Here is a 12,612-nt window from a genome sequence, read left to right on the forward strand (position 1 = left end):
TTAAAGTAAAATAGCCCTATAAATCTAGCTGAAGACATGTCACATGACAGCGCAACTCATCGACAAAAGGTGTCATATATAAAAGTAATCATATCAAGTCATGAATATTGTTCACCCTTTCGGGATCCTAATCGGCCTGGATATTGCGCTTTAATGGGCAGAAAGGCCAGTTATTGCATGACCACATGATTGCAGAACAGTCACTGGAAGAAAACACATCCATAACACATCTGAGAGCGTGCGTGCGTAGCGACTGAATTAACACACGGAGGCAATCGTAAGTAAAGCAGATGCCACACTGAGATTCCCTGGAAGAGTTGCAGGAAAAGTAGTCTGTCAACAAACGAGGTAGCTCACAAAACCCTCGTTATATCAGTTCTTGAAAATTGCTCGCCAGTCTGGGATATGAATCGGATAGGAATGATAAAGAAAATACAAAGAAGAACAGCCAGTTTCGTTACAGGTTGATTTAGTAAGTGCGGAAGCGTCGCGGAGATGCTCAGCTAGCTCCAGTGGCAGAAGTTGCAAGGGAGGCGTCGTCGATCATGGTGTGGTTTACTGTCAAAATTCAGAGACAGTGCGTTCATAGAGTAGTCAACCAGTATATTGCTTCCTCCTGCCTACATCTCGAGAAACGACCGTAAACATAAAATCAGAGAGATTATTCACGCTGAGTGTTGCCAACAATCGTTTTTCCAGCGAACCATTCGATACTGGAACAGGAAAAGAGCGAAGAGACACTGGTACACAAAGTACCCTCCGCCACACACCATAGCGTGGCTTGCAGAGTAGAGATGTAGATAGGATTAACGGAACAAAAACAAAAACTGCAAGAGAAACTGCGCATTTCGCAATGGTGTTGTTTAGTTTACACGAGAGCGTAACATAAATACCCAAAAAACACTTCATTGGAAGCATCCTCAAGAAAGCCATGGGGCCGTACTCTGCACTTAAATGAAGTCATTACTTAAGTTTCGTTTACAAAATATTATAAAATATTTTACCCTTATTATCGATACCTAACTGGTCGTGATTATTAACGCAAACATTCAATTGATGGTACCGCGTTAAAGCTTTTTTTTGTCGTTGTTAGGGTAAATAACTTAAAGGCAGTTGGATCTATAGACAAGTTGACAATAGGTGTTGCACCAAACACTTGTATCCTCATTGGCAAATCACCGTTGGCTAGTTGAGGTCAACGTTGCCTAGTTGAGGTAGAGATCATAAGAGATCTGTCCAGGGAACAGCTAGGCATCGGTAGATCCAGATGTTATCAGTAATTGCTACTCAGAATAAAGTAGTCATTACAATAAGTGCAATGAGTTGACCTCCAGTTGAGTCTGTCTCTGACTACGTGATGAAGTGTAAACCATTTCACATTGCCGTGCCTTCTAGATTGATGATACATTTCCTGCTTGAGTATGGGTACTATGTCATGACATTTCATCCGTTACTTCACTCCCTAAACGCTAACCCTCTAGACTTAGCACCGATTTTTTAGCATTCACTCACTATAGGTATCTCTTTACTGTATCTAAATTAATACAAAATCAGTTAGTATTGGCATAGCGATATTTCTTCGATTACTGTGATTTTTCAAGCTGCGTTCTGCCAAGCATAATGCGTCTGATTAAATTAAATTGGTCATAAGACGTTACTGTTCATCTTCTTAATTTCGGTAGCGCCATGTATGTTAACGATATATGCCACTATTTTTTTATCTGACGGCAATAATTTCGTCCAGCTTTGTATTGGGGAATAGCAAACATGAAGAAAGTACACTCCTGGAAATGGAAAAAAGAACACATTGACACCGGTGTGTCAGACCCACCATACTTGCTCCAGACACTGCGAGAGGGCTGTACAAGCAATGATCACACGCACGGCACAGCGGACACACCAGGAACCGCGGTGTTGGCCGTCGAATGGCGCTAGCTGCGCAGCATTTGTGCACCGCCGCCGTCAGTGTCAGCCAGTTTGCCGTGGCATATGGAGCTCCATCGCAGTCTTTAACACTGGTAGCATGCCGCGACAGCGTGGACGTGAACCGTATGTGCAGCTGACGGACTTTGAGTGAGGGCGTATAGTGCGCATGCGGGAAGCCGGGTGGAAGTACCGCCGAATTGCTCAACACGTGGGGCGTGAGGTCTCCACAGTACATCGATGTTGTCGCCAGTGGTCGGCGGAAGGTGCACGTGCCCGTCGACCTGGGACCGGACCGCAGGGACGCACGGATGCACGCCAAGACCGTAGGATCCTACGCAGTGCCGTAGGGGACCGCACCGCCACTTCCCAGCAAATTAGGGACACTGTTGCTCCTGGGGTATCGGCGAGGACCATTCGCAACCGTCGCCATGAAGCTGGGCTATGGTCCCGCACACCGTTAGGCCGTCTTCCGCTCACGCCCCAACATCGTGCAGCCCGCCTCCAGTGGTGTCGCGACAGGCGTGAATGCAGGAACGAATGGAGACGTGTCGTCTTCAGCGATGAGAGTCGCTTCTGCCTTGGTGCCAATGATGATCGTATGCATGTTTGGCGCCGTGCAGGTGAGCGCCACAATCAGGACTGCATACGACCGAGGCACACAGGGCCAACACCCGGCATCATGGTGTGGGGAGCGATCTCCTACACTGGCCGTACACCTCTGGTGATCGTTGAGGGGACACTGAATAGTGCACGGTACATCCAAACCGTCATCGAACCCATCGTTCTACCATTCCTAGACCGGCAAGGGAACTTGCTGTTCCAACAGGACAACGCACGTCCGCATGTATCGCGTGCCACCCAACATGCTCTAGAAGGTGTAAGTCAACTACCCTGGCCAGCAAGATCTCCGGATCTGTCCCCCATTGAGCATGTTTGGGACTGGATGAAGCGTCGTCCTACGCGGTCTGCACGTCCAGCACGAACGATGGTCCAACTGAGGCGCCAGGTGGAAATGGCATGGCAAGCCGTTCTACAGGACTACGTCCAGCATCTCTACGATCGTCTCCATGGGAGAATAGCAGCCTGCATTGCTGCGACAGGTGGATATACACTGTACTAGTGCCGACATTGTGCATGCTCTGTTGCCTGTGTCTATGTGCCTGTGGTTCTGTCAGTGTGATCATGTGATGTATCTGACCCCAGGAATGTGTCAATAAAGTTTCCCCTTCCTGGGACAATGAATTCACGGTGTTCTTATTTCAATTTCCAGGAGTGTATATAGCGCTCGTGACACCTGACGGCGGCCCAGTTTTAAACTGCTCAGCGCACTTGCCTCTGCGAAACACCTGCAGCTTTAGGGCTTGTCATGAAGAACACTGGACGGCGATAGCTGCTATCACCCACCCTGTGGCGTAGCCATGTTTTAACGACAATGTGATTTTATTTATTGTTGTCACTAGCAGCACTTTGGAATGATTGGCAACATGGAACGAAAGTGACCCCCGTCTGTCTCAACGCTTGTGCAACCCTAACATCTTCCATGTTTTCCTATCCCTCTCTCTCTTTGCGCAGGGTCCCAATTTTATGTGATGGCAGTACATTGAAAATATTGAAAACTAAAGATTTTCGCTACATAGTGCTTTGATCAGACTGACTGTTATTGGCAGCTAGGCTACTACCACAACTCATGAGGCAAAAGTCGATATGGCATCTTAGCTATTTTAACAAAATTCTGTATCTTAGCAATAAATAGTACTTAGAGTTATGTCTCCAAAAAATATCCCTGAACCAAATATTTATATTATTCCGTAGTAGCTACACGTATTTTCCTGTAATCGTATAATTCAGTGAGGTGTGGCTGTCTACATTTGTACATACACTACTGGCCATTAAAATTGCTACATCACGAAGATGACGTGCTGCAGACGCGAAATTTAACAGACAGGAAGAAGATGCTGTGATGTGCAAATGATTAGCTTTTGAGGCATTCACACAAGGCTGGCGCCGGTGGCCACACCTACAACGTGCTGACATGAGGAAAATTTCCAACCGATTTCTCATACACAAACAGTAGTTGACCGGCGTTGCCTGGTGAAAAGTTGTTGTGATGCCTCATGTGAGGAGGAGAAATGCGTACCATCACGTCTCCGACTTTGATAAAGGTTGAATTGTAGCCTATCGCAATTGAGGTTTATCGTAACGCGACATTGCTGCTCGCGTTGGTCGACATCTAATGACTGTTAACAGAATATGGGATCGGTGGGCTCAGGACGGTAATACGGAACGCAGGGCTGGACCCCAACGCCCTCGTATCACTAGCAATCGAGATGACAGGCATCTTATCCGCATGGCTGTAACGGATCGTGCAGCAACGTCTCGATCCCTGAGTCAACAGAAGGGGACATTTGCAAGACAACAATCATCTGCACGAACAGTTCGACGACGTTTGCAGTAGCATGGACTATCAGCTCGGAGACCATGGCTGCGGTTACCATTGACGCTGCATCACAGACAGGAGCGCCTGCGATAGTGTACTCAACGATGAAGGTGGGTGCACGAATGGCAAATGTCACTTTTTCGGATGCATCCAAGTTCTGTTTACAGCATAATGATGGTCGCACCCGTGTTTGGCGACATCGCGGTGAACGCACATTGGAAGCGTGTATTCGTTATCGCCATACTGACGTATCACCCTACGTGATGGTATGTGGGGTGCCATTGGTTACACGTCTCAGTCACTTCTTGTTCGCATTGACGGCACTTTCAACTATGGACGTTACAGTTCAGATGCGTTACGACCCGTGGCTCTACCCTTCATTCGATCCCTGCGAAACCCTACATTTCAGCAGGATAATGCACGACCGCATGTTGCAGGTCCTGTACGGTCCTTTCTGGATAAGGAAAAGGTTCGGCTGCTTCCCTGGCCAGCACATTCTCCCGATCTCTTACCAATTGAAAACGTCTGGTCAATGGTGGCCGAGCAACTGACTCGTCACAATACACCAGTCACTACTCTTGATGAACTGTGGTATCGTGTTGAAGCTGCATAGGCAGCTGTAACTGTACGTGCCATCTAAGCTCTGACTCAATGCCTAGGCATATCAAGGCCGTTATTACGGCCAGAAGTGGTTGTTATGGGTACTGATTTCTCAGGATCTATGCACCCAAATTGCGTGAAAATGTAATCACTTGTCAGTTCTAATATAATATATTTGTCCAATGAATACTCGTTTGTGAGATGCATTTCTTCTTGGTGTAGCTATGTTAGTGGCCAGTAGGGTATATGAGGTGGATGTGCTAAGTAGTGCTAAGATATTGCTTGCTGCGAAGTATCAAGAGAGAAGTGAGGAGTGGAGAGGTACGCACCCGGCTTCTGCGCGCGCAGCTTGGCTTCGGCGACCTCGCGGTGCCCCACGCAGACGTTGGTGTCGGGGTCCTCTGGGAAGAGGTCGCACTCCAGGTAGTCGGGCAGCGCCAGCCCGAACACCTCCAGGAAGAAGCCGCAGCGCCGCTTCGTTTCTGCAACACCACAAGTCGTCGTTACCTGCCAGAGTTGGCTGCTGTAATTTGTACGCATTTAGTAGCTTTCCTTTCATCACAAGGATGCAGTCGACAAAATCCTCAGGAACAAACAATGTATTATCGACGATTTCTGCAGTCAAAGGCTTGCCTACAATTTTGTTTACAGATATTGGCATTCCATTTACATCTCAAGAATTTGAGCAATATTTTATTGAAAATAGCGTCAAACATGTTAGATCAGCACCATTTCATCCCGTATGAAATGGCCTGGGCAGAAAGTTAGGAGAATTTTCAAGTGGCAGATGGTTTAAGATATTTACAATAAAGATGATGCCTTAACTATGCTGTTATTCACATATCAAAAACACATCTCAAGAAGATAAAAGCACACCTGAGAAATTACGGTCGGCTTCTCAGACTGCCTTCGCTGGAAATGTATGCACTCAGCAGAGCGCTCAGAAACAGTGCGAATCGTTTGGTCTACGTAGATGCTGCAGTATTACAGAGGACACCGTATGCACGGAGCACTCGAAGACCTGCGTCTTCCTTAACGGCGCTGGACCACGCGTCTTATCTTGCTAGTCGTTGCCCCACATTAAAGTTTCAAAAAATGGTTCAGATAGCTCTGAGCACTATGGGACTTAACATCTGAGATCATCAGTCCCCTAGAACTTAGAACTACTTAAACTAACCTAGGGACATGACACACATCCATACCCGAGGCAGGATTCGAACCTACGACCGTAGCGGTCCCGTCGTTCCAGACTGTAGTGCCTAGAACCGCTCAGCCAGCCCCGCCGGCACATTACGGAACAAATTCAATCGGCTTGACATTTTCCGCCTGTACTCGAGGCGTCCTTCGTCGGCGCCACCTAAAAATGCTTACGAAGTTTCCTCGCTGTAATCATTTTCTCTGAATACACGACTCGAATGATGTAATGGAAACTGCAGACTATAGGTGGTCGTCATCAGAAACAATCTTGGTTCTGTGCACTAACATGTTCAGAATTTCTTTTGTGTACTGTGTGATAAAAAGTAGTTGCGTTTAAGTACCCCTCGGTGCGAGGCTTCCTGTACACTGAATGACCATGGCAGCCTCCTGCCTTCTGCTCAACTGAAATAGCCAAGAACGGTGGCCTCATATCCATCTACACCTCGACGGGAAATTTAATGTCGTGATGGACACCGTCTATGCGGTTGACGAACTGTTGCAGTGATTTTTCACAGCGGGGCTGTATTAGCGAGGTGTCGTCAACGAACCATAGGCAGCAAGACCGTTACAGAGTTCAGAACTAGTTTCTCTAAATGCTCCAGGAAGACGTTTACGTCATTCGGAGATAGTGAGAATTCCATTGCTGTGCAATACTTTAAGTAATTTGTGGAGATACAGAAAGTACGTCGTCGTTAGGGCATGGCTTAACAACTTGGCGGTGCTGGATTTAAACCGTTGAGCCAAAAGATCCACTGTGTCTTGTCCTGCACCCACGTAAAAATAGTTCACACTGTTGCTGAGCAAAATTTATAAGAGCTTTCCTCTCATTCAGGCTAAAAATTGCGTGATAACAATGTTATAATGCAACCAGATCCGCTAGACGACGCCGTTTTTCAGAAACTGGTTACACAGACATTTCATTCCTTTAGCAGCTTTGATAATTGTTGAATTTCATTCCTAAGCTTCGTAATAGCTGTGGGGTGTACCATAAGAAAGGGTGATAAAAATTGAAGAACAGGAGAGCGTTGACATGCGTTAGTGATTGCGCCTACCTTCACCGGCGAAGCTAGAATATGTACAGTGTACTTTTCATTTAACAAGACATGTCCTGATGGGAAAATGTGTGTAAAATAAGGTTGTATTTCCTTAATCTTTTAGTGTATTTGTAGTTATGTAATGAAAAATGGAATCCTTGTGGGATTGTGCATTAATAGATTACTTTTCCAAAATAGTATGTCGTTTACCAGAAGAAAAAAAAAACACTTCAGACAGTTACCAACCTACAACAAGCAGGTTATTATTGTGAACACGTACGATGCAGTGACCAGAGTGTGATAAAAATTATAAATTTAATGGCTGCGACGTAGATGAAGCATCAGGGTCGGATTCGGTGCTGAACAGTCATACCTAAAGCACGGAGCCTGGCAAAATGAAGCTAGACGTATCAGAAACTGGTGGCAATGTTTCTGTGGCATTAATTAACCTTTGCGATCCTGTAGATGGGCTCTAATGAATTAAATACCGTCTAGGGTACATGGGGTACGTTGAAATGAACAAGGTGCCTTGCATAGTGTAATAGGTGTTCAGCGAACAGTGTGGACTTTATTCTGCTTTCACGTTCACGAGCTTTGTAATCGAGAAAATACGTGAAGCATGTTTCACGAATCTAGATTTTATCGACCGCTTATGAAGACCACATAGTTCGACAAATCTTCCAGCCCAGCCCACCATCCGACATGAAGAATATACAAGCACACGAAACCACTGCTGTTTCGTTAACAAACGGACGTTCCCGACGCATCGAAAATGCAGATAACAACTTTATATTTCTGTTTTATTACGGTTCAGATAAACAACACAAATTAGTGGAAACAGATAAATTACATAGCCATTATAATGTCGATCTGCTGATGCATCAACAATTGTCAGGAAGTAACGAAGACCATACGATAATTTGCTTACTAAATATTTACAGAAGTAAAACTGTTTTGGGACAGGTCACAGGAGGACTTTAAATTTGGTTTAGCAGTTGTATCTGTGGAACACCATAATAATCGTTTAGTAAATGGTACTGTTATTGTCTTTGAGATATCTTTATTGATATAACGAGAAAGCACGTAGTTGAAGAATACCCAATTAGATATTGACAAAATATCAGCCCAGAATATAGGCTACCACTTAGCTCTTAATGCAGAGAAATCCAAAGTATTGCATTTCACAAACTGTAGGACCGTAGTATCTTTTGCCAACAAGGTTATTGCATCACAACTAGTGTTAGTCAGGTGATTCAAATATTTGGGAATTACATTGAGTGGGTATATGAAGTTATTCTCAATTGCAGGTAAAGTGAATGGTATACCACGATTCAGTGGTGGGATACTGAAAGAATGCATTTTTCCTGATGAAGAAATTGAGTACAAGACCCTTGCACAGTTCATATTTGAACACTGTTCAAACGAATGATATTTACAATAGATTGGGCTAACAGGGTACATTGAGAGTATAAAAAGAAGGGTGTTGCGTGTTTGATTAGCGAGTGTAACAGGATTGCAGAAGAAAATTGAGTGACAGGTCCTCGAAGAAAGTTCCGTACATCTCATGACAAATTGCTTAGAAAACATCTATAACTGTCATTCAGGGCAAGTACCTATCCCGAACAGATCGGGAAGATGTAATTAATCAAGTAACAGCTTACACTTGGCGTACTCGGTAATTATTAATGCCAAGCTCCATTCGTGAAAGGAACGGGAAGAAACATTAATATATATTTTAATAAAAAGTACTCTCAGCTACATATTTTACCAGACCGTTTCCTGTCGACTCATGGTAGATAGGTAATTTTCCTTACTTCTCTCTATCAGTCACGTTAGTCAAGTAGCAGGCACTTTATAGTGTTATGGTTTTTATATAATGCACAAAACTCGATTCTTTTAATTATCACCTGGATAAATGTGGTAGCTCAGTCTCAATATAGCGCTCACTACCGAACTAAATAATTAGTCTGGTCGCCAAGATCAGAAAACGGCATTTCCTATTAGTCCCCGCACTCTACTTCTGAATTAGGTGAAAACTGAACAGCACTTACCAGCGATCTCTGAATGAGACTGTCACTAATGCACTTACATCTGTAGTCTATCAATCACTATGAAAATGTGGCATGCATATACATAGTGCCCCATTCCGGAAGCATTATATGCATTAAATGCAGTGATGACTATAGTGATTCCGGAATGGGGCAATGTGTATATGCATGCCACATTTTCATAGTGATTGATAGACTAAAGATGTAAATGCAGATATTTATTTGTTATTTCTTCATTCTTTTCATTCTTTTGAGGAGGCCATGGTTATAGAAAATAACATCTAATTAAGAAATAATACTATCACACATGGAGTTCATTATAGGAGCCTGATAAGTTAAAATTTACATTTGAACAACGTAATGTTTCGCATATATGTACAGACTGTTACAGCAATTATGGTGATAATTTCAATTAGAAAAAATTGTAATAAATTGGAATGAGAAATAACACGTTCCCACATACTATATTGATCCCTATGTAGGACTGAAATAAATTTGAGACAAAACGGATATAAGGTATTTCACGTATTCCGGAAGAAATTTTAGAAAGTACGTAAACAGGCACTTAATGTCTTCATCGTGTACTGCAAGTAATATCATGAGCACGGGGCCTAATGCGAACGTTAACGACGTCTGCGTGTACGCCTTGCGGCGTCAGGTGGGTGGTAAACCACTGCGAAAGAAGAAAGTTTTCTTAATAAGCCTCCCGTGAAATTTACAATGTCCTACACTTCATGATGAGTTATTCCCTTGTACGTAGACAATATTACGGCAAGGGCTCTGGCAGATAATTTGAGTGTTGCTTATCCGTAAACTTTGCCCTGCACTGGTGAAATTTATTACCAAACACAGAAAAAAGATTACAGCCGCAAACCCCACAATGTGGTTCAACAGCGCAGAGAGTGCATTTTATGTTTTTTTAGGCTGCTTTTATTAACATGTCTTTTATGAATGTTGCATTAATTTGTAATTGAAAAGGAATTTAGTAAATTTTGACTAGTTCCTCATCCTCAGGGTAGGTACTATTTCACTAAAGAAATAGTGAATGAAGGTTAAATATAGAGATGTTGTTGTTGTTAAAATATGCACTTCACATTAAGTTTTTTAGTGTGTTTCACGTTCACAAGTATCTTCTCATTATGGACCTATGGAGCGAACAAAATATCTAATGTGAGCTAACATTTTATTACAAAAATGGTTTTCGTCATATTTTTCTGCAGGATCTTAATAAGGAAACTGAATATACCTGCGACTGGACTTGAATCCGAAAATAGAAGTAACGTTTCCTGCACAACTGGTTTAAGTTAATATACAGCAACACACTTAATGTTAACTACTATTTTCTGGGATTCACAATCATGAAAAAAGTTTGTGACAGAGAGCACAGTCGCTTTTGAAAGTAAAAATCTTTATTTGAACTACACACAATTTTGACTATATGGTATGAAGTACAAATACTGCAAAAAGCAAAACAAAGGTCGTATGCAGAAAGTGGCATTAACTTTATGCCAGGAAATTGCCAAAAATAAAAATGGTAAAAATAATAATGTGTTACTTTCATTTTGTTTCAGCACAGTCAAAACCTAAACATCATCTGACACTTAATGCACGTCATCGTCACATTCGCGTGTTGTATTTCTAAATATAACATCGCGTCTACACAAGAAGAGACTGAAGCTACGTACATCGTGAATTTACGCCATTTTCAGGATGTACCTAGCTTCAATCTCGTCTAAACGTAGAGACGATCTTACAGTTAAAGACGTAATACAAGAATGTGACGATAACATGCACGTGTGTCACATGGTTTTTGGGTTTTGTCATGTGCTGGTACACAATTGTTTTACTTGATAATGGTCATACCGGCGAAATTACAATAGTTGGCTGTTTAAACAAGGAATTTCACAGTCAAAGAGGATCATGATATTTTTTTACAAAAAACGAAAATTTAGTTTACTTTTTTCTTATAGCGTAATACGTATTTAACCAAACATTTCTGCAAGATGCTCGATAGGAGAAGTTCACGATAATATACAGTATGCTGTAACATTATTATCTATGACCAATGGAAAAGTAATCGATAAGAAAAACGGAAATGAAGGTCTCACAAAGTATCCGTCGGCATATACTTCAGTTGATTTAGAACTAGGAAAACGTGATTTGTTAACTTATGTGCTCTTTTAAATTCTGATTCTAATACTGATCTCCTATCTCTACCCTGACGACTCCTGTTTTTTCTTCCATAATGTCAACAGACATGTCCTGCCCCTCATAGAGGCCTCCACTGAACTCGTGTCACATATCCCCTCTCTTCTCTGAACTTAAAAGCGGAATTCCCATTGCAGTCTTAATGTTACCATCCTTGCTTTTAATTTCATCGAAGGTGGCTTTGACTTTTCTGCATGCTGAGTCAGTCCCTCCTACAATCATTTCTTTTTCTATTTCATTACATTTTTCATGCAGCCATTAGATTTTAACTTCCCTGCACTTTCTGTTTATTTCATTCCTAAGTGACTTTTATTTCTGTACTCCTGAATTTCCCTGATTTTTTTTGTTTTCTTCGCAATTCCCTTCCTTGTACCTATATTTTTCTCACCAACTTCCGTGATTACCCTTTTTACAGATATCCATTCCTCTTGAACTGAACTGCCACCTGAGCTATTCTTTGTCGCTGTACATATACCCTCAGAGAATTTCAAGAGTATTTCTTCATCCCTTAATAATTCCGTGTCCCACTTCTTTGAGCTTTGATTGTACTTGACTAATCTCTTCAGCTTGAAACTACCCTTCATCATTACTAAACTGTGATCAGGATCTGTATCGGTTCCTGGGAACGTCATACAATCCAGTTTCTGATTTCGGAATCTCTACCTAACCATGATGTAATCTAACTGAAGTCTTGTGGTACCTCCCGACATTTCCCAAGTGTACATGCTCCTCATGTGATTCTCTAACAGAGTAATCCCTGATCTTCTTCTTCTTCGTTTGCTAGTGCCTCTGTCCCGCGTTTTGCGCAGGTTAGACATCGTTAAGGTCGGATTTGGCATAGTTAATTTTAAGAGGTGGCCGGATGCCCTTCCTGTGGCGCCCCCATACCCCCGAAACGAAATTAGTGCACCTCAGCTGTCTGCGTCCAGTGTAAACCATGAAATAGTGCGAAAGTTTTTCAAATGTCTGAGAGGCGTGTAACTGAGGCGGGACGTGGGGACCAGCTCGATATTTACCTAGGGGTATGTGGAAAACCGTCTAGAAGCCACATGCAGACTGGCGGCACACCGGCCCTCGTGTTAATCCGCCGGGCGGGTTCCATCTGGGGCCCGCGCCTACCCGAGTCCAGGAAACAGCGCATTAGCGCTCTCTGTTAGCCTGG

The 12,612-nt window shown here is 43.1% G+C and overlaps 1 protein-coding gene across 1 annotated transcript in view; it reads right to left on the bottom strand.

The window, feature by feature from the left end:
- The window catches only part of LOC126267385 (uncharacterized), a 319,133-nt gene that overhangs the window by 150,039 nt on the left and 156,482 nt on the right, over nucleotides 1-12,612 (bottom strand). Inside the window, exon 7 of the mRNA XM_049972617.1 lies at nucleotides 5,293-5,445. Within this exon, the coding sequence (XP_049828574.1) occupies nucleotides 5,293-5,445 (153 nt within the window). The remainder of the gene's footprint in view (nucleotides 1-5,292; nucleotides 5,446-12,612) is intronic.

The sequence above is a fragment of the Schistocerca gregaria genome, chromosome 1 (genome assembly GCF_023897955.1).
Source record: "Schistocerca gregaria isolate iqSchGreg1 chromosome 1, iqSchGreg1.2, whole genome shotgun sequence".
Lineage (NCBI taxonomy): Eukaryota > Metazoa > Arthropoda > Insecta > Orthoptera > Acrididae > Schistocerca > Schistocerca gregaria.